Source organism: Camarhynchus parvulus, chromosome 19 (assembly GCF_901933205.1).
Source record: "Camarhynchus parvulus chromosome 19, STF_HiC, whole genome shotgun sequence".
NCBI lineage: Eukaryota > Metazoa > Chordata > Aves > Passeriformes > Thraupidae > Camarhynchus > Camarhynchus parvulus.
Window position 1 is genome coordinate 1,083,535 of NC_044589.1, and position 27,255 is coordinate 1,110,789.

The window sequence follows — 27,255 nt, forward strand, 5'->3', positions numbered from 1 at the left end:
GATTACTAGTAAGGCTTTTTACAGTTTCAAGGTTTATGGAGGTGTGTGGGGACACGTTGGCCATGTCCTCTACCCAGCATGGCCAGAAGAAGCTTGGGCATCTCTGGGACAGCAGTTTTGGCTTTGGCACTGGGTGTGATTCTGCCTTTGCTGCTGCTTCAGTAATGTCAGCTGTTTCCATCCTTGAGCCTCTCTGTGGTGAAACCTGGCAAAGCTGCTGCTCCCCTCCCTTCATCCCCACTGGGAAAGGCCTCTCCTGCTTGAGTGGGGAGAAATGCACAGGAGACTGTAGATGCCCCAGGGTGATTCTGTTTGTAGCACTGAGAGGTCTGTCAGAGTTTAACAATGATGATTCTTAGGTTGGTTTTTTTTTTTATCCTTTCATCAATAAGGATTGGAAACAAAAAATCTTTTAAAATGCACAGTCAAAAAGATTCCCTTCAGAGCCTGGTAATCTCTGCACCAACAGGATGACTGATTACCAGTGGCTTCTATTAAACAGGCATTAATGATGATTATTGTCTCTTTAGCCAAACCATGAGTCTCTGTGCAGCAGTGCAAGGCTTCTGAAGGTCACCTTGGCAATAACACAGTCCCCATAAAAATATGTTTGGGGATTTCTTGAGCATTGGGTTGATAAGGAGCCACTGTGGACATCGGGAGCTTCTCCCAATCATGAAGAGAGGTGATGAAGGGAGATGAGAGCTGCTAGAGCCAGCACATTGGGGCAGGGAAACTGTCAGCTTGCAGAAAGTAAACTCATGGTGTCATGGTTCAAAGGCTTATTTTAAAACTTTGGTTATTTGCTTAATTAAAATATTATCAATCCTCCCTATAAGAAGCCTTAATGGCCTGTGCAAGTTGCACCTTGTTAGTTATAATGCATTCCTTCAAAGGACATGGTGAAGAAATCACTTTTAGTAAGGACTTGCTGGCAGTGTCACGAGATTTGCAGTATTTCTGTAAGATCTTTTGGTTTTGTTTTGTTTTTTTTTTTTTTAAGAAGAGGGGAAAAAAGAAAAGATTGGAAAGAAAATCCACAGTATAAAATCCCTCAACAACTTAAAGGTTCTATAACCTTCTCTCTCTGCCCCTCAGCTTGGAGATGAAGGTGCAGGCACTGTATCATGCCACCAGATGTTCTGCATCTGGACACTATTTTGCCAGACAGGTTGCATTCTTGCATGGCTGTTTCTTGTGCTTCATGCTTTCAGCACCATGTTTATTGATCACAGTGGCTTGGGTTGGTTTCCAAAGTAATTTTTCCCCAGAGAGTGGCTTGAGGGTTTTGAAATCCTTCAGAGCAGGCTATTTTTCTGATGGTGTGTTCTGCTTGCAAAGTATAGGAGGGCAGCCCTGGTCTGGGCACACAGGCTCTTTATCTGGTTTAGAAAATCCCTATATAATGGCAATGCTGCTACAAGGGAAGGAAAAGCAATTTGTACCTGGCTCCTTAGGGAGATTTTGGTGGCAGAGGTAAAATGGAGCTAGAGGCACATGGTGGGGACATGGTGGGACTGCTGCCAGTGTTGAGGGGAGCAGGTGAGAGTTCTGGGCAGCTGGAGGGGACTGTGCAGTCAAATGTATCAATGTTCAAGCTGTCTGTGAATAGTGGGATGGAGGGAGATTGTTGGTTTTGGTTTTTTTCCTTGTCTGTCAAAGTGAATCAAAGCTGCTTGACAGCAACAGCAATCAAACTGTTTTCCGTTCTTCCAGGAGGTAAAATAAGAAAACTGACTAGAAATGAGGTTCCCAGAATATCTCAGTAAGCATGAGATAAAAATCATTGTGAGCTCCTCTGCCTTCTTTGTCAGCCCTTGGCTCCCTCCCACCTTGCTGATGGCCATGTACCTCACTGGCATATGGCTGGGCACTCCCAGGGGTGGGCTTGTGCCAAGTGACCCCAACTGAGGATTCTACTGTGAAACCTGAATGATGAGACATCTGTTTATTGGCTTTTATGAGCTTTTTATTAATTAGTGCTTTTAGAAAGGAATTGGAGTGCCTTGCATGCTAAGTGTGAAGGTAGGAATGGGTTTTTTCTCCGAGTGATCCTGTTGGTATTTCTTGCTCTTGCATTTACTGCTCCAGCCCAGCTCAGCCATGGTGAGGGGCACAGGGTGTTTGTCAGTGTGTAACTCTGTCCCCTCCCCAGGTGAAGCCATGGGGAAGAGCAGCGTGGTCCCCTTGCCCTACGAGAGGTTCCTGAAAGAGCCAGGCTCGCTGGCAGTGACTGGCTTGCCTGAGGGAATCAGCTTTAAGAAACCCCTGGAGTATGATGTGAAATCCCTGATGGCCATCCTAGAGCACAGCCACAGCATCCGCTTCAGGCTAAAAAGGTAATTTTAATTCTGGGGACCTCCAAGGAGCAAGAGAGCAGCCAGCCCTTGGGATGGTGGCACAGGCAGGAGGGTCCCTCCCATGTCCCAGCTTCTCCTCAGGACCCACAAACCTGGGTCCAGCCATGCCAAATCCAGCCTTGCACAGAGATTTGATCGTGCTGGGGGGCTTGAGTCCATTTCAGGCTCATTTCTATAAAAAGTGTGTGTAAACATGCACATTAACTGCATCTTTTTATGTGTCTCTGCCAAAATTTCCACTGCGGTAAGCTAAGTGCTTCTCTGTCTCCAGAGGGATTTCCAGGGTAAATGCTGCAAGTGTCTTCCCAGGCTGAAATGGGTTTTTTAATGCCAGGCAAGGAGGGAAGTGGGGGACTGCAGCAGAGCAAACTCCCCCTTTTGGCCACATTTATGCAAGGGGTTCAGTAGTTTTAGGTGCATTTCCCCTGCATTTGCCTGGCTGGCAGCACCTCAGATCCATTCAGAAAAATGCTGAGCATGACCAAATACCTCCTCTAAAGGCTTGATGCTTCTGGAAAATCAGGCTGAGACAGCTAAAAGTAGGACACGCAGAATTTGTGCTGTCTGTGAGCTTGTGGCTCCCTGTCTCATGTGGAGCACGTTGGTTTCTTCAGTCTGAAACTCATTTTCAGGCTGAGCGAGATCCCCCTTGAATGTGCCATGGGTGCTGGGGGCTGTCATAGGCAATGGAGCCAAGTGATTGTGGTCATTAAAGGTTTTACCCCTTAAATGCACCGGGCATGGAGCTGTGCAGCTTGGTCCTAGCTAAAAAAAAACAAAAGCTTTGAACTAACCAGCTTTGACTAACCAGCTCCACTTAAAGAAGACAAGAACCATTTAGGTGCCTGAAGATACTCAGGAGTTTGAGTGAAGGATGTAACTTGTGAATCACAGAACAGAACTATAGAATGATTTGGGTTGGAAGGGACCTTAAAGATAATTTCGTTCTAACCCCTGCTGTGGATAGGGATGCCTTCCACAAGACCAGGCTGCTCCAAGCCCCATCCAGCCTGGCCTTGGACACTTCCAGGGATGGGGCAGCCCCAGCTTCCCTGGGCAACCTGTGGTAGGGCCTCACCACCCACACAGGGAAGAATTTCTTCCTAATAGCTAATCCAAACCAACCCTCTTTCAGTTTGACACCATTCCCCATTGTCCTGTAACTCCCTGCCTTTGTCAAAAGTCCCTTTCCAGCTCTCCAGTACCTTTGGGTAATGGAAGGCCAGAGAATGTTCTCCCCAGAGCCTTCTCTCCTCCAGAGTGGACAATCTTAACTCTCTCAGCCTTTCCAAATAGGAGAGGTGCTCTAACCTGTAATGGTCTTCATGATGCTCCTCAACAAGAAGCCTGGCAGCTGGTGGTGTCCCACCCTCCCAGGCACGGCTCTTCTTCCCCATCCACATCCTTTCTTGTTGCACCTTAGCACTGCCATGGGCTCAAAGGAACCTGTTTTTCCCTCCTCTTCTCCCTTCCTTCCCCTCAGGCCAGCAGATGAGCCCAGCCGAGAGCCCAACCCCAACATCGAGTTAACTTGTTCCTCCCTCGCCTCCAAGGGCAGCCGAGACTCTGGTGCCAACGGCCCCGTGGCCAAACCCACCTCGCAGGACGCCCCCTCGGCCATTGCTATCACCAACTTCCTCTACGGCGTCTCTCTGCCCGGCCCCGTCGCCATCGACCTCAAGCAGGAGGCGTCCTCGGGCCTGCCCGGGCCCACGGCGGCGGCGGGCGAGGCGCTGCTGGCCCGGCCGGCGGCAGAGCTGAAGGTGCCTTCCTCACAGGAGTACAGCGACTGCTGTGGTAATAGCCTGGAGTGTGCTCTCCCCTTAGGGCCCGCGGCACTGCCCAGCCCTGGCCCTGCTGGGGGGTGTTGGAATTCCTGGGATGGAAACCAGCCTAGAGCTTGGCCTGTGTGGGAGTGAGCAGAGCCCCTGCCATGCTGCACTGCCACAGCCTTCCCTCGGTGCCTGCAAGTGACAGGCACACCTCTGGTTTTGCCCCAAGTGACAGGCACACCTTTGGTTTTGCCCCAAGTGGCAGGCACACCTCTGTTTTGCCCCAAGTGACAGGCACACCTCTGGTTATGCCCCAAGTGACAGGCACACCTCTGGTTATGCCCCAAAATGACAGGGCCTACACCACCAGGCCAGAAAGGCACCAGGCCAGAAAGGCATCCCCCCAAAAGGGAATGGGGATGGCAGGGGTTGATCTGGCCAGCACCACACCCAGGTGTCACAGGCCAGGGTGCATGGAGGGGACACAGAAGGAGTGGCAGGGGACAGCACTCAGGGTCTTGTTGTGGTGCCTGGAGCACTGGTCAGGCTCTCATCAGCCCTTTCTCCTTGTCTCCCCTCTTGTCCAGGACAGAAATCATCAGTCTCCGGAGGTCCCCTGATCCAGAATGTGCACTCATCCAAGCGCATCCTCTTCTCCATCGTCCATGACAAGACAGGTCTGTGTCCTGCTCCAGCACTAAGGCAGCCTTCCTGAAAGGTTTTCCCTCACCACATCCCTCCCCAGCAGCCTCCCAGCCCTCTCCATGCTCTGCAGGGACCTGGCAGTGCTGGAGGGGATGCATCACATTGGAGCCAAGAGCTTCCTCTCTGCTCCAGCCCATCCCTGCCATTCCAAGATGCTGCTAGTGGTCCTTGAGCACTGCTGGCTGGCTGGGAATTCCCATCTCTGCTTCCTGCACAGGGAACCAAGGCATGGCTTTGGGAGAGGCTGTTTGCCCCAGCTGCAAACAGCACATATCTGCTGAAAACTTGGCATTCTTTCCAAATTACTGAAAGCCACTAGTCCCAGTGGGATTCTACAGCAGTGCCTGGGGGGATCAGCAGTGGGGAGGAGATTGCCATTTCCTTACCTCCACTGCACCCAAGGGAAATGCAGCCTAAAAATCCCTGCCTGCCTTGAAGAGGAGAAAAAAAATATGGGTGGGAAGGTTGGGAAAGAGGAGAAGACAGAAAAGATCCACTTGTGAAAGGGCTGTACCTTTCAAGGGTTCATTCCAGGTGGAGTTGGCTCTGTCCATGAGGGTCTTTCATTCCAGGGCTGAGAAATTTTATGGAGTCATTTCTTGGGAATCTGCACATGCCAAGGAGGTGCTTAGGTCAGGGGTTGGAGAAACCAAGACCTTATCTGCCAGCCTGGCAAAATTCTCTCAGGAGCAGGGAAATAATTTTTGAAGTCTTGTTCCTGCTTCGCAGCACTTTGCAGGAGAAAAGTGCATCTGCTGTGTATGAACCATATGGAAGTTTCTTATTTCTTGTATTTTGTTTTGATAGATAAGTGGGACAGTTTTATAAAAGAAACTGAAGACATCAACACCCTTAGGGAGTGCGTGCAAATTCTTTTTAACAGCAGATATGGTGAGTAGGAGTTAATATCCCATTATGCATCTGCAGTGCTTGTGGATTGCATATCATTATATAGCAATCATTTTTGTTCCCTAACACAGCAGCAGAAGCCATATGCTAGAGCTCCCTGCTCTTCCTAACACATTTAGCTCAGCAGCTCCCAGTCTCCTGAAGGTTATGTCAATATTTCTGTTTGGAGCCCCACACCATAGTCAAGGAATTTATAACTGGGCTGTAAAACAGCCCTGTCTGGGAATGTGGCAAGCTGGATCATAGCACTTGGGCACCAGGAGTGGTGGCATGTGGCCCTTTTACATACATGTGGCAGGTAAAAAGAAGGTGGTTGTTATTGCAGCTGCTTTTTTCTCCATCTGCATGGCTTGCCTATGCTGTTGGTGCTCACTATGGGCAGTGCTTTTGGTGCAGCTCCTGGGTGTTTGGGCAGGTGGAATCTTGGGAAATCACTTGGGGCTGGTGAGTGCTTCATCTGTGCCATCCCCATCAGGCTGTGTGATTTGTGAGTTACAGATGGGCTGGAGATGTGTGCTGTGTCACCTGTGAGTTGTATATGGGCTGGAGACAAGCCTTCAACTTGTGATTTATAGCTGTGGTGCTGGAGTGTGTCCAAAAGGTAACAGAGCTTAGGAAGAGTCTGAGCACGAGCCTGATGAGGAGCAGCTGAAGAAGCTGTGGGGGCTCAGCTTGCAGAAAAGGAGGCTCAGGGGGGATCTTCCCACTCCCTACAATTAGCTGAAGGAGGTTGTAGCCAGGTGGGACTCAGTTTCTTCTCCCAGGTGACAAGTGATGGAATTAGAGGAAGTTGCTTCAGGCTGCTCCAGGGAAGGTTTAGATTGGACACTGGGGAAAATTTCTTCACTGAAAGGATGGTCATGCACTGGCACAGGTTGCCCAGGGTAGTGATGGAGTCACCATGCCTTGAAATGTTCAAAAAAGCATATGGACCTGGCACCTGGGGGCATGGTTTGGTGAACATGCTGCTGCTGGGTTAACAGCTGGAATCAATCTTAGAGGGTTTTTCCAACATTAACAATTTTATTATTCCACATGCTGTGCAGTTTGTGAATCATAGAGCTCACAAACCTGCTGGGGTGGGTCACAAGGAGTTTGGGAATTATATTTGGGCCAGCTCACTCCTGGCTTGAGCATCACTGGGCATGTCTGGGAGTTTTGGAAGACACTTAGCTGTGTTCACTGCTGCTTTCCTTTTTGTCCTATTTCCCATGAGAGAAATGGGAAATAGGAGTTCATTTTCTGGGACAAGCAGAGAAGAGGGCAGAAAGCATTTGCTCTGCTTGAGTTCAAGCCCTCACACCTTTGTTTTAGCACCTGTAAAAGACAAAGCACTGGTGCAAATGAAAACCATGTGTTCATCTTGCAGCTGAAGCCTTGGGGTTAGACCACATGGTCCCTGTGCCATACAGGAAGATTGCCTGTGACCCCGAGGCAGTGGAGATCATTGGCATCCCAGACAAAATCCCTTTCAAAAGACCTTGCACCTATGGGGTCCCCAAGCTGAAAAGGATCCTGGAGGAGAGGCACAACATCCATTTTGTCATCAAAAGGTGGGTGGCAAGGACAGCCAAAGGAAGTGTGTGGCTCAAGGGTGTCAGGGATTTGAGCTGTGCTCCCTCCATGCTCACAGGGTTTGTTTTGACACCAAAAACTCATTTCACCCTCCTTCATAAGAGCTCTTTCTCCCTGCAAACCTCTGATTTTCATCTCTCTCTCCCTTTTTGCAAGGATGTGGCAGAGCTGGCTGTACCATGATGGCCTCCAAGCTCTGCCGCCCTATTTTAAATGATCATGGGCACCAGACTTTGCCAATGCCACCCCAAACATTTGAAGGTGGTTACAGCACCTTGAGTGACATTTGGATGGGAGTAATGCCCCTGGGTGGAGGGAGGAACATCCATATTCTCACAGGGATTCCCATGCACCTTGTTTTTCACTGATCACTTGTGCACATCTCTGTATCTGGTGATGAGAATCTATCACGTACAGGCCAGGCACTGTGTCCAGGTGTCTGCTTTCCACTGGGTAGGAGGAATGGATGTATTCCTAGTTATCACTGCGCTGTGCAATCTCTCTTTGCTTCTCTGTCAGGAAAATCTGCTCTATAATACGTTAATTTATCCAGTCCCTGCCTGTGCAGCACTTGTGTTGTTCCATGCCTAGAGGTGTGAAACTACAGCACAGAAAAATCCTGGACAAAACTCCCAAGGGGGCTAAAATCACCAACACTGATGGAATTCAGGCATCCTGAAAGGGATTAGCTTTCCTGATGTCAGTTGGTAGAGAAGCCACTTTGTCCTGCTTTGTCCAGGCTGTGGGATGTGGCCTGGACATAGTTTGCTCCTGTGAGCAAAGTTGTGGGTACACCAAAATATAATATTGAGGAGACAGGTGACATCCTGGTCAATGGTCTGCATTGGAAGTTGAAGATCCAGTAACAGCTACTTTGATCCCACTGTTTCTTTTTGTAAAACCATCCTCATTTAATTGCAGCCCTATTTAATAAGTTAAATTAAGTCAATGACTTATAAGCAGATTTAGAGGTGCTTTAGTTAAAAAGCATATGCCATAAGGTTGCTTGGCTGCACAACAGGCTAAAAGGCTTTTTTAAGCTGAAAAATTCATTCAGTATTTTTAGAGAATGAAAAAAATTACTAGTTTGACTTGGTTTAATGCAATTCATTAATTAAACCTCCAACTCAGTCATTAGCAGCATCTATTTCTAATTCTTTTTTTTTCTTTTCTCCTAGGATGTTTGATGAAAGAATTTTTACAGGTATGTTCTCCAAATCCTTTGATTTATTGCCCACAAAATGGAAAGGTTATCCAGAGAAGCAGAGTTGAAATAATGTCACTGTAAGCAGAGGAAGTGCAGGACACATGTAATTAGGAGAAGGAGAAGCCTTGTCTGTGCCCTACACGAGGACATGCTGACATTGCCTTTGCCTGGGATCAGTGCAAGCTCTGTACTCCCCCTAAAAATTGAGTTTTGAAGGTTTGAGTGAGAATTCCTGGTGTGTGAGGCTAGGCTGGCTCCTGAATCAGGCTGAGCCACAGTAGAGGCAATATCTGTAATTTCAAGAGGAAGAAAATTACTGCTGTGTTCCTCACTGGTAAATTATTCTTTCTTTGACTTTCTTTGCTCTGTGTTTTTACTTCTTTTTTCTCTGAGCTGGAAAAGCCAGACAAATTCTTAACTGTGAGGGTGGCAAGGCCCTGGCACGGGTCTCCCAGAAAAGCTGCAGCTGCCCCATCCCTGGAAGTGTCCAAGGCCAGGCTGGATGGGGCTTGGAGCTATCTGGGATTGTGGAAGGTGTCCCTGCCCATGGCAGGGGGTGGAACAAGATGGTTTAAGGTCTCTTTCAACCCAAACCAATCTGTGATTCCATGATAAATGGTTCTTGGCAGATACAAGGAGACAGGTCCCCATGCTGTCAGACTCAGCCCACTCTCCAGCAATGCCCTCATACACACCTGGATTATGGCATTGCATCCAGATTTATCACACCTTGGTCCTGGATTGCCTGGGCTTGGCCCACGAGTAAAGACATGTTTTGGGGTGGTGTTTTGTTTTTTTCCCCCGTAAGCTGCCAACTGCACATGCTGGTAGCTCTCCAGACACCTTCTTCCCAGATATCTCTGCCAGCCAGGTTATCCCTCTTGCCCCACGACAGCCCCAGCCCTGAGAGTGCTTCCTGAGCCTGGTGAGGCTGGGGCCACCCAAAACAGGCTGGAGCCACCAGCAGAACCTGGAGGGGGTCCCACCTACCTGGGGGATTTCTTTGTCTAAAGCTGATAATGGCTTTTTTTTTTCCTCAAGAAAAAGATTTCTTTAAGCTCTAGCCCATCCCCAAGGGATGGAGCACTGAGCTGTGTTTTGGGATGCTTGGATTTTCCTTGCATAATGCCTGCATGGTACCTGGGGGAGGCATCATGTACATCTGCATATCAGCTCCAGACCTGTGCTATGGGCTTGTGGATTACATGGTAGGCAGGTGCAAGTGGGTATTTGGAGCTGAGGAAGCAAACCCAGCAGAACTGAGGTGGGTGACAGGCCCCACTCTCCTGACAGTTCCCTGCAGGGCCACCAGAAGCAAAACCTATTAAACCTGGCTCTCTGTGGTTTGTGTCAGCACATCAGCTTGTGCAAAAAAACCCTCATCTGCTGAGTCAGGAGGTGCCATTTCTGCAAAGACATTATTTTCTGAGTGGAGCTGTATTTAAGTTGCCATTTGTGAAGTATCCCAAAGCTTCCCCATAAAGTTTTGCTCACCCTTTAATTAAAATACCCACCACTGCTTGGAAACCTATTTTTGTTACTCCCCTGGGTAGCAGCTTCAGGCAGGCTGTGCTGGTGCAAGAACAAGATTTGGTTCATAGAAAGCACAAATTAAAAGGAGCCTTTTGGACTGTCAGTAGATAAATAGTTTTTTTAAGGTTCTGTGTTTCTGCTGATCCTATTGCCAGAGCCCTGCCCTTTCTCACAGGCTGGAATAAAAAGGAAAGTGGCATCAGGTTCCCATAGATGGAATATGTTTCAGAAGGATGAGGATACTGTAATGGTGCTTTGAGACCAGCAAAGGGCTTTGATAACAGCTGTTTAACAAGACACCTTGTGGTTTCTGCAGCCTCACAATGTAGTCTCACTCTCTCATCTTCAGCTCTTTGCTCACTTCCCTGCCTGATTTTATTTCGTACTCTGCCTTCAGATTACTCTTACCATCTCCAAGGTCATTGATGAGGCTTCATTTCAGCTCCTTTCAGGCTGCTGAGGAGCAGGGAAGGGAGAGAGGAAGTTTTTTATGGTGGCAGGATGCTTCTGTCCCTCCCTGTGTCACTGTGACAGGGATTTCTCCTGCTGCTTGGTGGGTTTGGAGCTGTGAGACAGGGCTGCCTGTGTCTCTGCTACTCTGTGTTTTGCCAAGCTGGCATCCAGTGCAGCACATCCCCTCCCTTGGGACAGGGCTCTCCTCACTTTGGGGCTTTCTTCTGGAACACTGGGATATTTCTGGGTTTTCTGACCTTAGTCCCTACCTCCTGGAATCCTTCTCCTATCAGCCAGCCCTTTCTGGAGATGCTCTTTGCTGGCAGGGCTTTCCAGCACACACATAGTTATGGAGAGGTTTAAACAAATGACCTGCTAATATTTCAACATGTGAACCCAGTAGAATCACACCCTTGTCTTTGCAAGCAGGTGACACTTGAAAACCTGCTCCCCTACCCTGACCTCAGCTCTGGGGCTAGGAGGGGAACAAGCTGCGACATTGGCACCTCCAGTTGCTAATCCTGGTTTTGCTTTTCTCCCAAAACCCACCATGCACACCTGGCAACAGGAAGCAAATTTACCAAAGATCCAACCAAGCTGGAGCCCTCCAGCCCTCCCCGGGAGATCTCCCCCGAGCCTCACCGTGGGGCCACGCTGGAACTGGGGGGGACCTCTCAGGCCAACAGCAGGTAAGTGGGACTTCTGTCCTGTTCCCTGTAAAGTGACATCCCTCAGAGGGTCATTAATGTGCACAGCAGGTTACTGATGTGTTCATCAGCAATGTCCAGTGGGTGTAGGAGGGTGCCATGAGTGTGATTCAGTAGCTGGAGCATCAGGGAGATGTTGTAAGTCCATAATGGGAAGGTGAGTGGCTAAACTGGTGCTGCTTTCCTGCCTCCCTAAAATCCCACTGCAATGGGGTAGTCAGTCAGTCAGCACAGGAGGAGGGCAAGCAGCCCCATCTTTTTGCAAGTCAAAAGTTTGGAATCATTAATTTTGAGCAAAACTGATGAAATGAGGGCCATGTTTGGGATTATCTGCTGGAACTGTCTCTGGTGTTAATGCATGACCTGAAGGATTTACCCTCAGCCCACACTGTAACAACATCCTGCTCATTAAGTGTTGCTTGTTTAGAAAGCTCACAAGGAGCCTAACATTTAATGAAGGTGGGGTTATACAGTCCAGCAGGGCAGGAGATTTTTTATGAGAGTTCCTCTTTCTGTTACAACTGTGCCATGAGCTAGACAGGTCCAAAACATGCTGGCAGCACCTGTGGAGCATATATCACATAGCATACAGCTTTCCAACCCAGACTGGGAGATCCAGGAGGTATTTGTCTCTTTATAGCCCAGTTTCCTTCATTCTTAATTCAGTGGAAGCAAGGTGTAATTTAGCCTCTAAAATCACTTTAAGGAAGAGAGGCAGGGCAGCAGTTTATAGTATTATGAACTGCTATAAGACAAGGAACCTTCTCCCAGCCTTGCTTACACCAATGGAGTGAAGAATGCTCCTGAGCTTCTCTGGCACAAAGCCTCACTGCCCAGCACTGACAGCTCCACCAGCTGGGCTTCACACAGAGCTGTGTGGTTGCTGAGCTGTGCAGGTCAGGATAGGGAAATAAGGTAACTTTGTCCCATCCATGACATCTCCTGTGTTCCTTTTCTTTCTTGGCCTTTTGATGACATGAACCTGTGACAGGCTGGGTCTCTTCTGGTTCTCCCCAGTGCTGTTTCAGGTTTGTTCCTTTGGATGTGGCTGCTGCATTCCCTTAAAGCATGTCTGGGACAGCAGAACCTCAATGGGTGAGCCTGGCAGTACTGAAATATCACAATTTTGGAGGGCAGAGACCTCTTGAGCTGCCCGGTCTGCAGGGCTGGCATTTGTCTCCAGCTCTCTGGGTATCTTCAGCTTCAAAGGAGGGTTTGTGGGAGATTGGTTTTATTTTCTTTCTGCAAATGAGGAACCTCTGTGCCTCGGTAGGAGTGTGTCCATAGGAATGGACTCCCCAGGTCAGAGTCCTGCTCCAGGGAAAGTGCAGTGTCCAGTACTCCAGGAGAAGGGCCAGACCCTGTGAGGTGTAATGCACTCCCCAGAGAAGCCCTTCCCCAGATTTCCTTGGTGAAAGGTTTGCTTTGACCCGAAGTGGGAGAGTTTAAAACCCTTCCCAAGGCTCCCAGGTAGTATATTTGCCTTCCAGACCAATGACCCCTTTTGCCTTCCCACATTTAGGAAGAACATTTCAAGAGCACTCATGGCTTGGTTTGTGGTTTGTTCTGGTGATTCTCCTGAGTGGGTTTAGGCAAGTGAGAAGTGCTTTTGAACATCCCTCCTGAGCCAACAGGATTTTCCTTCCCCCTGCAGGGCCAACATTGTGCAGGAGTGCTTTTTCAAGAGTGGTTCTTTAGGTCCCTTACTGCCAAAGGGCTGTGGTTGTCCTTGTTCAAGAGAGAGACAGGAAAGCACATGCATCCTGGGAATGCAAAATAATCTCATTTAGATGCAGAACAAGTTGTGTAAACTCCTGAGCATGTGAAGTTAACTGTAGATGGGAATTTGGGATAGTGCCCAGTTTTCAGTAAAGAAAAGCTTTGAACAGAATAAATATTTACCAAAGCAATTGATTTTTCCTTTCTCCCTATTTTTTACCTCCATGAGTAACCACACTGCAGTAATACTTATACACTGCTCTGTGTCACAAAGGGATGGAGCCAACCAAGTTTTGGGCTGAAAAACAACCTCTCTTGTGTTCAGGAGCTCTGTGCTGCAGTTCCATCCATGGGTGTGAGGAGGCAAGGCAAGGGTGCAGGAGCAGGGTGGGTTTGAGAGCAGGACTCATTTCCAGAGAAGCTCACAGACCTTGCAGCCATGGATGCTCTGCCACTGTTGGGGCTGTGGCTGTGGTGGCCCTGTAGCTCCTGCAGCCCTCTGTGATGCCAGGCAGCATTTGTCCCTCCTGCCAGGCTCAGTTCGCACACCACTGTGTTTTAAGCTCTCTCTTTTCTTACACCATGTCCACCTTTCTTGTCTGCCTTTCCCTTTCAGGTCTGAGAAGTGTAATGTTTCTGAAGGCTGTGAACCAGGTGAGGAATAATTCATTTTCTCTTGCAAGACAGTGTTATTTGAGGGACTCTAGAGAAAGATGCCTGCAAAGTAACTTGAATGTTTAGTTGCCTGATTGCACCTCAGTGCAGTTCTCTAAGGACTTTATCTATTTGATCAGTGCAGAGAGGAAGGCTCTTACCCTCTGACCCTCCAGCTGGGGCCTAAAAATGCACAAATTGAAGTAATGAGACTTAAGCATGTGCTTAAGTGCAAAGCTAAAGGAAGTCTTCACTCTCTGAGTTCCTTTGAAAGCCACCAGTGAGAAGTCAGCAGTGTTGGTATTCTGAGCACCATGAATGAAAAGGAAGTGCTTTTCCACAGATTTAGGGGCTTGGACCCGTTGAAACACCACACCAAGCCATGCTGTCTTGCCTCTCCAAGCTGCAAGCTGGGACTCAGTGCCTTGCAGTCAATCTGTCCCACCCAAAGTGAGGAGATTTATCTTGAGAGGAGGCTGGGCTGAGGACTGTGGGCAGCCTCTTCCTGGGACAGCCTCCTCCTGGGGCAGCTGGTCAGCACAGGCTTTCATCTGCTGGGGTTGAAACCACACTGAATTTCACCAGGGTTCAGCTGGTCTCATCTTGGTGTGATACAGCTTCAGTCAGAACAGGGGCAAGTTCCAGGCATGAGTTTGGGAGCATTAAAATTGCTGGGAGCCACCCACTGCAGACAGCTCCTCTGGTGTCTCCCAACATCCATTGGTGGCCCAGTTCATTTAAAGTGAAGAAAGCCAGGAAATGAGCATTTCACAAGGTCCAGCTGCCAGTTTGTGGGCACCAGCAGCTCCTCCAGCCAGGCTGTTTGCAGAAGCCATGCCCACAGGTGTCCCTTTGGGTACCTGCATGCTGTGGGCTTGATGCTGCTGGGCCACTTGACTGAATCCTTGTTGTTGTGGCAAGCTCAGCTGGTACTGGACTGACAGCTGTCCCTGCCCTGGTGCTGTGTTGGGCAGATTGCTGGATCCTGTTGGTGACTGCCTTCCTGTCAGAGCCCAGGACATTGATCTGACTGCCCTGGAGGACTAGAGACCCTGGCAGGGGGCTCAGAGATGTGGGCACAGAGTCAAAGACACCTGTGCCTTTGATTTTAGCCCATGGAAGCAATTACCAACTTTGTATGAAGATGTACAAGCCAGAAGAGTTTGAATAGGATGATAGTGAATTAATCACAAAGTGAAAAAGTGGAATTTTGGGGGTTTTAGAATGGGGGTTCAAGAGGCAAGATGGAGGAATCTGGGCATGTTCTGTCTTTCCCCTTCTTCTTCTTGTCCTCCATCTTCTGCTGTGATGGTGGCACTTCTGGATTGGTTTAGAGTAGAGACAGACTGTCTAACACAGGTGATAGGTATTGGAAAATTATTGTAAATAATGTACATGTGGTTTTTAGTATAAAAGGATAACACTGCCCTGAGGGTGTCAGTGTGCCTCAACGCGACCTGCTGGACAGATCTCAGAAAGAATCTTAAAGATAAGAAATAATAAACAACCTTGAGAACCAGAGCTGAGGAATCCTGACTACTTCTTTGATCTCAGGGCTGGGAAAAAGAGACTTTCTGACACCTTGGGGTCATCTCGACACCAGAGACCCCATCACCTTCCCTTGCCTTTCCCCATAGGTACCTCAGGAGAGCTAGGTGGGATCAGGCAGATCAAAATCGAACCAGACGAGCTGAACATCATCCAGATCACCGTACCAGGTAGCTGCTGGGGTACCTCTGGGTGCAGTGCTGCTGCCCAGGCAGGGTTCATGTTTCAGCATCATGTTTCAGCATTTTGCTTTGAGAAGAGGCATTTGCAGTGTATTTCCCAGCATGTAAGGTTCCCTCACATACCTGCAATGGTCTTCCTTAGCTGACACAGGAACATACTGAGGTTTTCTGGGAGCATTGGAAGGTGTTTTAGGGCTCTTTGTTGTTTTTCTCTCTCCTTCATTGCTGTCCTATCTTGCCTTTCCCCTGGAGAAAGTGAGCCTGGTTTGCTGCTTTGCTTCATGTGGAGGATCCCAGGTATTGAGTACAGGATGCTTTGGAAGAGATCCTTCATTAAGAAAGCCAGCCTGGTTTGAAGAGTTCATAAAAACTAATAGTAGGAAGGTCTAATAGGTCTAATACTAGGCAGGTTTAATATTCAGCACATGCTAAAAATGTGTTGGAATTGCTGACACTGATGGGGGAGTTCCCCACATTTCAGCCCAGAGGGGTCAGTGGCAATGGGTTGTGATGGAGATGACATGCTTGAGGGGCAGCTGGGAGAATCAGTTTTCCTGTCCTTAGCTGTCCTGGACAGTGCAGCAAATGGTAGGATGGTCCTCAGGGTTTAATGAATGGATTGTTAGCAGTTTGCATTTTTGGTGTGCTTTACAACCATTAATTAATAAGCTCCACAGAGTGAGGGCAACAACAGAACTCTAACATGCCTGAGGGTGAGTGAATCTGTGGACAGCGGTGACACCAGGCCCCACCACACCAGTTGTTGCACCTAAATTGTAGCAGTCCCCTTAGTAAGGTGAAAGTTGAGGGGTCACTCCAGGATTGGTGTAGAATAGACTTATCTATGGTTACTAGAGGGGAAGGAGAAGGAGCAAGGTATAGTGGTAGATCAAAGGTAGAGTGGTAGATCAAAGATTTTCTTTTTCAACTTGGCAGCTAATGGAAGAGAAGAAAGTTGATACGTGGTAAGCTGCAGGTCCAAGGGAGGAATGGGAAGAATTACCACTTGGCCAGTGCCAGGGAGATCATACCTCAAGTCCAGAGTCCACTTTTTCTGGCCTTATTTGAAGATCAAGTTGAATCAGGGGGAATACAGCTGAAGGCAAGGAGGAGGAGTAATAGAAAAGAGGTGCTCACCTACAGGGAGAAATTGGGATTATTTATCCTGTGAGGTCAGAAGCAACCTGATTGAAGTATATAAATAGTTGAAACTTCATTTAAAGCTGAATTTGGGTGGGTGTTTGAGGACATTGGACAGCCTAGCACTTGAGGAGACAGATTTAATGTAAGGGAAACCAAAAGAGGGTTGATTTTGTTGAGAAAGGCAGCATTAGTGGAACCCTTTCCTACCCCATGTAGTAGCTAAATCAAGCAGCATTCACTTTTTAAGTCAAAACTGAGTGTCTAGATGGAATTAAGCCAAGTAAATAATTTGAACCAGTTTTGCTCTTCACCTTCTGTGGAGGTTAGGAAGAGATTTTTTCTTCTTTCAAGAGGTCAGGTCTGTGTCAGGGGTGAGCTCTGGGTGGTTCTGGGAGGAAGAAGGCAGATGCATCTCCAGAGCATCTTCTGGTGATATGTGGGGCTCCTGGGAGTGGGGGGCCCTTTGCTCAGTCCTTGCTGATGGCTGGGACCCTCTGAGGGCTGTTTTGGGGACAGTGTCTCACTGGTGTCAGAACAAAAGGAGCCCTGGGTTTTTGTCCGCAGACCGATCCCCTGCCTCAGTGGAAATGCATGACCCAGTGCCCACGCACGTGGCCTCAGAGGAGTCAAGATACATCCTGGAAACAGGAGCAGGTACCACAAGTGAAGCATCTGGGAGACTGCAGGGTAGGAGGGGTGTTCATGCAAGTGTCAGAAATGAGTAAATACCATTTATGATGCAAAGTGGTGGAGTTTGAGACCCAGTTCCAGGGTCTTGGCCTCAGTGAGGCCAGCCGGGAGCTCTGACAGACTAACTGGTGGGTTTGCTGCATAAACTGGTGGGTTTTCTGGCACTGCTGCTCCTTCCCATCCTCTCTCCAGCTCCAGCATGCTGCAAACCCAAGCCCCTTTGCCCAGAGCACCCCTGGAATTTCCCTGTGGGATACATACTGGTCCTGTGGCTGCCCTTGCTCCTGCTGGGTCTCTCCTCTCCCAGGGAGCCCATGCCAAAGCGTGGGCAGCCCTCTTGTATGGAAGCACTGGATTTATCCTGCCTTTGGAATGCTGGTACCAGCCCAGCCTCTGCTGGGACACTTGCTCAGAGCTTAGTGAGGGGAGGGAGCAGGCTGCAGGACATCTGGAGAACTCCTGCTCATGTCTTGTCTGCTTTTGCTGCTGCTAACCCTCTTCTTCCTTGGCAGAGGCAGAGAAGGGGTCCAGCGAGGAGTCTCGACACGAAGAAAAGCAGATGGAGGGATCAGGTGAGTGTTTGGTGAACTCTGAGCATCATTGCAGGATTTTGGAAGGATGGATGCACACAGATGTATTTTAGGTTGGGTTTTGTGAGCTTCCTATGTATCAGCAAAGCCTTTAGCTCTTTAGCTTTTAGCCTTTGGCCTCCAAAACCTCTGCCCACAGAAGGGCACCATTGTGTTCCTGGGCTCTGTTTTCTCCTCTTGTGCTTGAATTTACTTTTCCTTATGTATGTGTGTGTATATATATATATGTATATATATGGGGGGGTTGGGGTTTTTTTGGGTTTTTTTTTGGTTTTTTTTTCTCCTGGCTGCTAGCTTGGCTCTGTAGCAGGTGCATCCTTGCCCTTCCTTGTTAGGAGATCAGTCTGGAGGCTGCTGTCAGGGGACTAGCACTGATCTGAGGGCATGGAGAGTGAATGACTGTCTCTGCCAGAGGTCAGGCAGGGGCTGCTCACCTGCACAGTGCCTGCCCTGGTAACAGCTGGTTGCTCAGAGCATTTCTCTGTATTGTTGTTTGTTTTTTGGTTTTTTTTTCCTGCAGATGGTATAGGGGACATTTTAAGTCATTTGAGGAAACAAGTTGAAATTTTGTTCAACTCACGATACGGTAAGATAACATTAACACATGTTCATCATGCCAGCTGCTGGCTTGGTCATTGGCCAGTTCCAAACCAGCAGCTGAGTGAAGGTGCAATTGTTCATTGTGTCATGTATCATCACAGAGGCAGTACCAACCTCTCTAACTGACCCCACAGCATGTCCATCTTCAGAGCCATCTGAGACTGGCTCTGTCAGATATGGTGGAAGCTTCTAGCAGCTTCTCAAAGAAGCCACTTCTGTGACCTTCCCCAGCTATCAAAAACCCGGCTGTGCCAAATCGACACAAAGCTGTTTTTTCATCTATCCAAACAGCATGGCTTGGTGTTGGCTGTTTGGCTGCTTTTGGCAGTATTTAGCAGAGCAAGGGGACTCCTCACCATGCTGGGCTGCACAGACTGATGGGCACCCCCAGGCACATTCCCTGTCTCCTCCCTTAGCCCAGGGGTTTCCATGGGGGTCTGGATTTGGGGTTCCATTGCGTTGTGGAGAGATGCTTGCAGCCTTTATAGGAAAGCAGGATGTGATAATGCAAAATGCAAAAGCCAGCTCCAGGTGGCTGCATGGCTCTGCCCCTCATCTCATGTCTGCCAGTGTAAGGGACATCCCCACAAGGCACAAACTCCCCAAAACCTCTTGAATCCCTCCAGCAACTTTTGGATTGATTTAGAGTAGAAACACGCTGTCTAACATAGGTGATAGGTATTGGAAAATTATTGTAAATAAAGTACACGTAGTTTTTAGTATAAAAAGATAACACCACCCTGAGGGTGTCACTGTGCCTTGGATTCACTTGCTAGACAGATCTCAGCAGGTTGCTGTGCTGTTGTTGCTTAGACCTGACATGGAGGTCCAGCAAACTAATGAGCTTGGGTCCCCATGCAGCGAAAGCCATAGGAATATCAGAGCCAGTCAAAGTCCCCTACTCCAAGTTCCTGATGTACCCTGAGGACCTGTTTGTTGTGGGCTTGCCAGAAGGCATCCTGCTGCGCCGCCCCAACTGCTTCGGGATCGCAAAGCTGAAGAAGATCCTGCAAGCGAGCAACAACATCCAGTTTGTCATTAAAAGGTGAGGAGGGGGGGGTGGCTGTGCCTTGGGGAGGATGTTTGTGCTCAGAGCTCCTGCTGCTGTGCAGTGTCCTGGGGAGCACCCATCAATTGGTCACCTTAAATAAATTTGCTTGATTAGAAGCAGACAAGGGTTGTTGCCTTGTTGGAGCCATCCGTGGGAGGCAGCAATGGTGTTTTCGTCTGTCTCTTCGTGTCTTCTGGGTTTTTAACCTGCTTTTGTAAAGGTTTGGCCACCCCAGCAAGATGGGTGAAGAGGCCTTTAAACTTCAGGGTGCCCTGATGTGGAGCAAGGACTGGGGCTGGGAGCCCTGGAGGGTTTTCCTACAGAAAGTGGCTCCAGCTGAGGTCCAGATGTGCATATGTGCGCTTGGGATGCTGCAGACATGAGGAAGGATGCCAACCCTGTGCTGGGGAGCCATAAGAACTGTGGGAGGGCTGTGAAAAGCCACAACCAATGTAATGCAAGAGCATTGCCCTGATAGACAGAACAGATCCAGCAGAGATGGATTTTAAGATGTCTTGGGTATTTTGGGGGCAGTTTCTCGCCCAAAAGTTCTCGGGTGACTGAAACAGAAAATAAATACTGGGAGCATGGAGATTTTGTGGTGTCAGAACAGCAGCTCTCAGGTCAGCCCAATCATATTTTAGGGTTTCCTCCTGTCCTGATCTCAGATCCATTCCTTTGTGACACAGCTTCAGTGCACCTTGTTAACAAGTCCTACTATCACCTCACTATGCAGCTTTAGTATTAGGTACCCAAATGGCAATTTTTGGGGTCAACTTCATGTTGAAAGAAGCACAGCTTCTCCCATCCCTAAGAAATGCTCAGGACCATATCCACTGAAAGTCTGTAGCTGCTGACTTAAGCTGCTCAGTCATCACCTGCTTAATCTCATCCCAAGAAGTGACACATCAGCTCATTAAAGAGCCTGTCGGCATGAAAACTATGTCCAAAGTTCTCCTGCTGTGTTGCAGGACCTTTTAAATAGAATTAGCCAGACAGAGTGAATGGTTTGTGGCTGTAGGAGTGGTGTCCTGAGGATGCTGGAGCAGCAGTTTGTCCCTGCCAGGGAGGACACTCACATGCCCTCTGCTTCTCCCTGTTTTCCAGACCGGAGCTGCTGGCGGAGGGCGTAAAGGAGTCGGTGTCAGACAGCCCAGCAGCCAAAGGTAGGCTGAGAGACACCCAGCAGCTGGGCTGCTAAGGTCTAGGTAGGAGAGGAGTGAGAGTGGTTTCCTACAGCCTTCCCTCACCACCTTGTTTTTTGGCTGGAAACCCCCTGCCATGCATCCCCCTTGGCAGTGCTGTGATTCCTAATTCCTCTTGTGTCCCCTGTCTCAGCCGCCGACGAGAGGGACTCGAGCGAGGCGCTGCTGGAGGACGCTGTGAAGAGACAGGGCTTCCAAGGTGTGGGGCTGGAGACACGTGGGGGCTGAGGAACAGCCCCTGCCTGCTCTGGGGGCTGCATGGGACACACGTGGGAAAGGAGTGCTGCAGGTGTTGGGGCTCCGGGGGTTGGCAGAGGAGCAAGACAAGGCTGGGAAGGAGGAGAGAAGGAGGTGGGATGAGAGGATGGCCACACTTACTTGACCAGAAAGGACTCCTTCCCTCATTCCTGGAAAATGATGTGAGGTGATACAGAATAAGCTCTAGGTCCTAGCCTTGCCCTCTCCTGGCTACTGCAGAAATTAACCCTGTCCTGACCACAGGAAACTACAAGACAAGATGAACAGCCAGGACAGGCAGTCCCACAGGTCTAAGGAGAGGTTTGAAGCGCTCTTCATGGTGCCCTAATTAACCAGCTTGGCTTATCTCCCTGTCTGACCTTGTGAGATGCATAATTAAGTTTCCAAGCCTAGGGGTTTGCCTTTTCTGGGGCTTTTTCCACCTGTGTGATGTTTGTATAAATGCCACTCGAGTTTAGCTGGCAGTAGCATGGTGGCTCCCCTGGGGGACAGAGTGATGGGGAAAAGCCTGTGGGCTGGACAGGCAAGTGCTGCCCTGCTCAGGCATCTCTACTTGGGCCCCGGGGGCCTGTGAGGGTTTGCACAAGGATGGAGAGCTTTTTCAAAGCCTTTGGTTTCTCTGAGAGGCTTTGGAGTGTGTTATATTTTAATGCCAGTAATTATCACAACTGAATCTTCAATTTCACGTGGCTTTTATTCTTAGCAAACAGGCGAGGGAAAAATAACCCAACATATTTCTGTTTAGATTATTTTTAAGGACTTTGAATGACCCACTCCACAGATTAGCTAATTGCAAGATAAGGGCTTTCCTATAATTAGAAAATGGCATTACTTAAAAGTCATAGAGTGCCTTTTAATATACCAGCAGAAATCTATAATTGTTTCTTTATTTTACAGAAAATTATGATGCCAGGCTTTCCAGAATAGACATTGCTAATACGCTGCGGGAACAAGTCCAGGACCTGTTCAATAAGAAATATGGTGAGAATCCAGGCTTGTTTTATTCCCCCCCCCTTACTCCCTCCTAATTTTTTGCTCTTTATCTCTCCCCTGTGCTCCTGATTCCTTCTAGCCAGGTACTTTTTCTCATCTCCCCCTTGAGCTGCTGGTACTTAGGAGGGCCAGGAGGGAATGGCAGGTCTGGGATTTGGCCCTGTTTGCTGCAGGAGCTGTGGGAGGTTGGGAAGGGAATAGGAACAGGCCATAGTGAGCACTGTGGGACAGGAAGATGCTTCTCCCCCTGTTCCTGGAGCAGGGAAATGCTATTTTCCCCATGCTGAGGTTTAGGAATGTTATACCCCAGCTTAGTGTTCCCACTGAAGCATTGCAAACCATGCACTGCTCGTTCACTTGTCCTTCCCCCTCTCCCTCCCCTTGCAGTGGGTTGGAGAGGAGACTTGGAGGCACAGAGGGTAAAAATCACCTATTGAGATATGAGTTTAGTGGAAACAGCCGTGGAATAAGAAAACAAACAGTAACAGCAACAATATCAGTAACAGAGGGAACCAGCACGACCTGACCACTCCCTCTGCCACTCATACTTGACCAGAAAGGATCCCTTTGCTCATTCCTGGAAAATGATGTGAGGTGATATAGAATAAACTCTAGGTCCCAGGCTTGACCTCTCCTGGCTACTGCAAAAATTAACTCTGTCCTGGCCAGAACCCCTCATTCTATACCACTTACATCATGCCAAAATTCTACACTTTCCAAATATATACATGTGTGTGTGTGTATCCACAAGCACAGATATCATTTCTGTAGTCACTGCCATCTGTCCAAGATGTTTGCTGAGTTCATTTAGACCATGATTATGGGTTCTATCCATCTTAGAGGTCTTCCACAGGGCTGCTGTGCTTTTGGCTGGTTGCTCCATCACCAGCTCATGGCTGGTGTATCTGGAGCAGCCCATCCTCATTGGCCATGGCAGTTATGGGCAGTGTCACTCAGCAGCCAGTGTTGAACAGTGTTCAACATTACAAACTGTTCTCACCCAAATATCAAATTCCCTGGAGGGACACATCATGTTTCCCTGTCCCTCTGCAACACCCACCAAGTGCACACAGGGCAAAAACAATCTCACTGATAGGTTTGCATTTGTTTGAGGCAGGACTGATCCAATCTGTCTTCCCTAACACATTTTCTATATGCTTCATGGGGACTTCATCCTCTTCTTCAGCACATGGAGTTTTTGGTTGGGCAGGGCCAGCCTGACTGGTATTGACTAACCAGGTGGCCTTTGCTAAATGTAGACCCCAATGTTTGAAGGTTCCCCAGGCATTGCTGTCAGTGTGAATTTTAGAAGTGCATTGTACCTTTCTGTTTTCCCAGAGGCTGCTGCATGTTCTCAGCACTGGTTAGGCCACACCTGGAGTGTTGTGTCCCATTCTGGCTCCCCCAGCACAGGCAGGACGTTGAGATGCTTGAATGCATCCAGAGAAGGGCAGCAAGGCTGGTGAAGGATCAAAAACACAAGTCCTGTGAGGAGAGGCTGAGTGAACTGGGGTTGTTTAGCCTGGAGAGGAGGAGGCTCAGGGGAAACCCCATCACTCTCCACAGCTCCCTGACCCAGAGGGTATAGCCAGGTGGGGTTGGTCTCTTCTCCCAGACAACCACTGACAGAATGAGAGGACACAGTTTTTAGCTTTACCAGAGGAAGTTTAGCCTGGACATTAGGAAAAAGTTCTTCACAGAAAGAGTGATTGGGCATTGGAATGAGCTGCCCAGGAAGGTGGTGGAGTCACCATCCCTGGATGTGTTTAAAAAAAGACTGGATGTGGCCCTTAATGCCATGGTGTAATTGATAAGATGGTGTTTGGTCATAGGTTGGACTTGGTGATCTTCAAGATCTTTTCTGATCTAATTAATTCTCTGATTCTGTGATAAGATGTCTTAGCAAGCAGGCCCCTGGCTGGGTAATAATTGGCATAGACTCCATGTATTTCAGAAGGCTGAATATTAATCTTTATTAAGAAACCCATTGCTCTTTTATAGACATTTACAATACAGGTGGACCTCACTGGTCCAATCCAAACACCATCACCACTGGCTAATTAAGAACCCACCCTTTGGTAAACAAATCTCCATAACACATTCCACGTGTTCACAACAGCAGGTGCAGCAAGTTAAGAATTGTTTCTCATTCTTTTCTCTGATCTCCTCACAGCCTTTCCCAGCATGATGTCTGGGAGATTATCTGTTTCTCTCTGTGGCCAGGGAGCTGCTGCCACAATAGGGAGTATGATACACCCACCCAATCCCAAGCTTTCTGGCCCAGGTGTCAATGAGGCTATTTTTGAAATGAGTCCCATTGCCCAGCCCAATTCTTTCAGTGTGCCCTGTTGCCACAAGACCTGCTTTTCAAGGCACAGGATGTGGTGTGAGGCCCAGGGTAGGTCCTCAAGCATCCACTGGTGCCTTCTACCACTGTGAGCACGTAGTGCTTGCCTTGGCAGGTTTCAGGCAGCATGATGCAATCAATCTGGCAGGTTCCCCGTGCTTATATTTAGACCACTGCCCCCCACAGGGGCTTTACCCACTTGGCTTGCTTTGATCTCAGCTCATGTTTCACATTCTTGGATAACCTGGCAGGTGGTGGCCATGGTTGAGTCCACACCTCCATCACGAAATCATCTGTGTGTTGCAGCTCTTCCTTGATGACCTGAGGTGTCAGGTGTCACTGAGCTAGAAATAATCCACCCTTATGTTGCCAGGCCAGATCTGCCAGAAATACTTTAACCTTGGCAGCCCAATCCACCTGCCCATTGTTGTGATACTCTTCAGTAGCCTGACTCTCCTGTATGTCTGTATCTAAAATGACAGGCTTTTACAGCTGACTTCTCTACCTGGGCAGTAATGTTGTGGCACACTTCAGCAGCCCAGGTGGGTTTCCCTCTGTACTGCCAACTGGTCATTTTCCATTGGTCCAGGCACCCCCACAGAGCATTTGCTGCCATCCATGTGTCAGTGCAGAGGTAGAGCACTGGCCATTTCCCTTGCTCAGCAGTATCTAGAGGCAGCTGGACAACTTTCAGCTCAGTCAGCAACCTGACTTGATCCACAGTGTTCCTTGATAGCTTCTGTGACACACTGTGTGACTCCACACCATGTGACTCCATATGGCAGCTTTCCATTTTCTCTGAGTCCCTACAATATGACAGGAAGTGTCAGTGAAGAGAGTGTATTGCTTTTCATTTTCTGGTAGCTGGTTGTATGGTGGGGCCTCCTCAGCACATGCCACCTTCTATTCACTGATGATGATGATGACAACAGTCAAAAATTTTCACTGTCAGGCCAGTCCATGATGACTCCCAGGATGCCAGGGAGGTTGGGATTTCCTGTTCAAGCTCTCTGTATGATCAGTGCTATCCACACAGGCCCTGTATGATCAGTGTGTGCTGCAGGGCCTTTCCCTTTGAACACCCAGCCCAGCACTGGGAGCTGGGCTGCCAGGAGCAGCTCTGCTTTGGTGCCAGCCACTGCTGAAGCAGCTCAGAGCCCTTCATAAGCAGGCAGTCTCTCTTTATCAGTTGGGGTGTAGCTGGCCTCAGATATTTCACATTCCCAGCTCCAGAAGCCCAGGGGATGTTCTGGAATCTCTCCAGGTACCGTCTGCCAGAGGCTCCAGGAAGGACCATTCTCCCCAGCTGTGGTGCAGAGCACATCCTTTGCATCCTGGCCTGTCCTGACTGACCAAGGGATACTGCCTGAACAATCTCCTGTTTAATTTGTTCAAAAACTTGTTGTTGCTCAGGACCCCACCTACAATCGTTTTTCTTCCATGCCATGTGATAGAGAAAGTTTACAATCTGACTGTAATCTGCAATATGCATCCTCCAAAACCCAACAGCACCTGAGGAAAGCCTGTTTCCTTTTTGCTGTTTGCTGAGGACAGAGCTGTTTTGTTGACCATATCTACTGGAATCTGACAACATCCATCTTGCCATTTTGCTCCTAAAGACTGAATTTTCCAGGCAGGTCCCTTGACTTTAGTTTGCTTTATGGCAAAGCTGGCCTTCAGGAGGACTTGGATTACCTTCTCCCCTTTCTCAAAACCTCCTTCTACCCCGTTGCCCCACAGATTGATGTCACCAATATACTGAAATTCCAGCAGGGGTAAGACTTGTCCAGGTGCTTGCAAGGAAATTGTAACCTCAATCCTGCAGCCAGGCCTAAGAGAGGGATCATATCTGTGGAGTTATCTCCAAATAACATCCCAGAACAAAGAGCAGCAGCTTCCCATCCCTCCCACTGCAGTGCATGGGCCTCACGATGCAGGACAGTGCATCTCCTCGGCCCCATGAGCTCTGCTGCACACATGTGCCTGTGTTTGGACCCCTCCACTGCCATCATGGAGGCAGCCTGAAAATGTTGGTCCTTCATTTAATGCTGAGCTGGTGCCTCAGCAGCCTGCTCACACTGTGCTGTGCCTTGGGAGGGCTGGGGAAAGAGCTTGGTAGGGCTCTGGTAAAGCCAGAGCTGCAGCAGAAATGGCATCCCTGGCATTCTCACTACTTAATGAGCACTCACTTCTCTCCTAGGTGAGGCCTTGGGGATTAAATACCCTGTGCAAGTGCCCTACAAACGCATTAAGAGCAACCCAGGGTCGGTGATCATAGAGGGACTGCCCCCTGGGATCCCCTTCAGGAAGCCCTGCACCTTTGGCTCCCAGAACCTGGAGAGGATACTGGCTGTTGCTGATAAAATCAAGTTCACTGTGACAAGGTACGTGGTGAGAGGTGTCAGCCATCCTGTGGAGCCAGAGAGGGAGAGAGGAGGGAGCCCCCCTAAAGGCACTCCCTGCTCTGCAGCCCCCTTGGGGCAGGTCTGTAAGTGCCTCCAGAACCCCAAGACAGCAGTTAAGGAGGCAGCTAATGGTTCATCAGAAAGGAGGGGACCATAACACAGACAATCCTGTGGGAAGGCAGTGGCAGGAGAAGAAGGTGCTTGGTGTGATTGATCTGCAGGCACAGAAATCCCAGCCCCTTTTTTAGAAGGCTTGAGACAGATTATTGCTGATGCAGGGCAGTGCTCAGAGCCCTGCTGTGCTTTAGCACCTTCTGTTCATGGCAGGATCCTCTGTGTTTCAAAGCCAAAGGGGCTGGACACAAGTGGGAGGGGAGGGAAGAGCACTTCAGTGTTGTATCACACTAAGGTGAGTCAGGAAAAAAATGGGCTTAAGAGTGCCTCTGTCACCCTTTTGCTGGACCGTGTTGTTTGTCTTCTTATCAGTGGGGCATGAGGTACATCATGCTGCCCCAAGCAGGGACCTGATCCCCACAGAGCTCCTGCTGGTCCCACAGGAGCTGTGTGCAGGACAGGCTGATCCCCAGCCTTCCATGGGCCACAGGAGGCTATTCAGCCAAGGCATGCTTGCTTCTTGGTACCATTTCAT

The 27,255-nt window shown here is 48.9% G+C and overlaps 1 protein-coding gene across 5 annotated transcripts in view; it reads left to right on the top strand.

The window, feature by feature from the left end:
* The window catches only part of GTF2IRD1 (GTF2I repeat domain containing 1), a 69,049-nt gene that overhangs the window by 27,552 nt on the left and 14,242 nt on the right, over positions 1-27,255 (top strand). For 4 of the 5 annotated variants that reach the window (XM_030962504.1, XM_030962505.1, XM_030962506.1 and 1 more), the window contains exons 5-21: positions 2,156-2,339; positions 3,844-4,157; positions 4,720-4,809; positions 5,645-5,728; positions 7,116-7,299; positions 8,500-8,525; positions 11,083-11,203; positions 13,557-13,594; positions 15,232-15,312; positions 17,032-17,121; positions 17,670-17,729; positions 18,268-18,333; positions 19,209-19,392; positions 20,506-20,564; positions 20,737-20,802; positions 21,759-21,842; positions 26,402-26,585. In XM_030962504.1, the coding sequence (XP_030818364.1) occupies positions 2,156-2,339; positions 3,844-4,157; positions 4,720-4,809; positions 5,645-5,728; positions 7,116-7,299; positions 8,500-8,525; positions 11,083-11,203; positions 13,557-13,594; positions 15,232-15,312; positions 17,032-17,121; positions 17,670-17,729; positions 18,268-18,333; positions 19,209-19,392; positions 20,506-20,564; positions 20,737-20,802; positions 21,759-21,842; positions 26,402-26,585 (1,915 nt within the window). The remainder of the gene's footprint in view (positions 1-2,155; positions 2,340-3,843; positions 4,158-4,719; positions 4,810-5,644; positions 5,729-7,115; positions 7,300-8,499; positions 8,526-11,082; positions 11,204-13,556; positions 13,595-15,231; positions 15,313-17,031; positions 17,122-17,669; positions 17,730-18,267; positions 18,334-19,208; positions 19,393-20,505; positions 20,565-20,736; positions 20,803-21,758; positions 21,843-26,401; positions 26,586-27,255) is intronic. The other variant, XM_030962507.1, reaches the window with a different exon arrangement.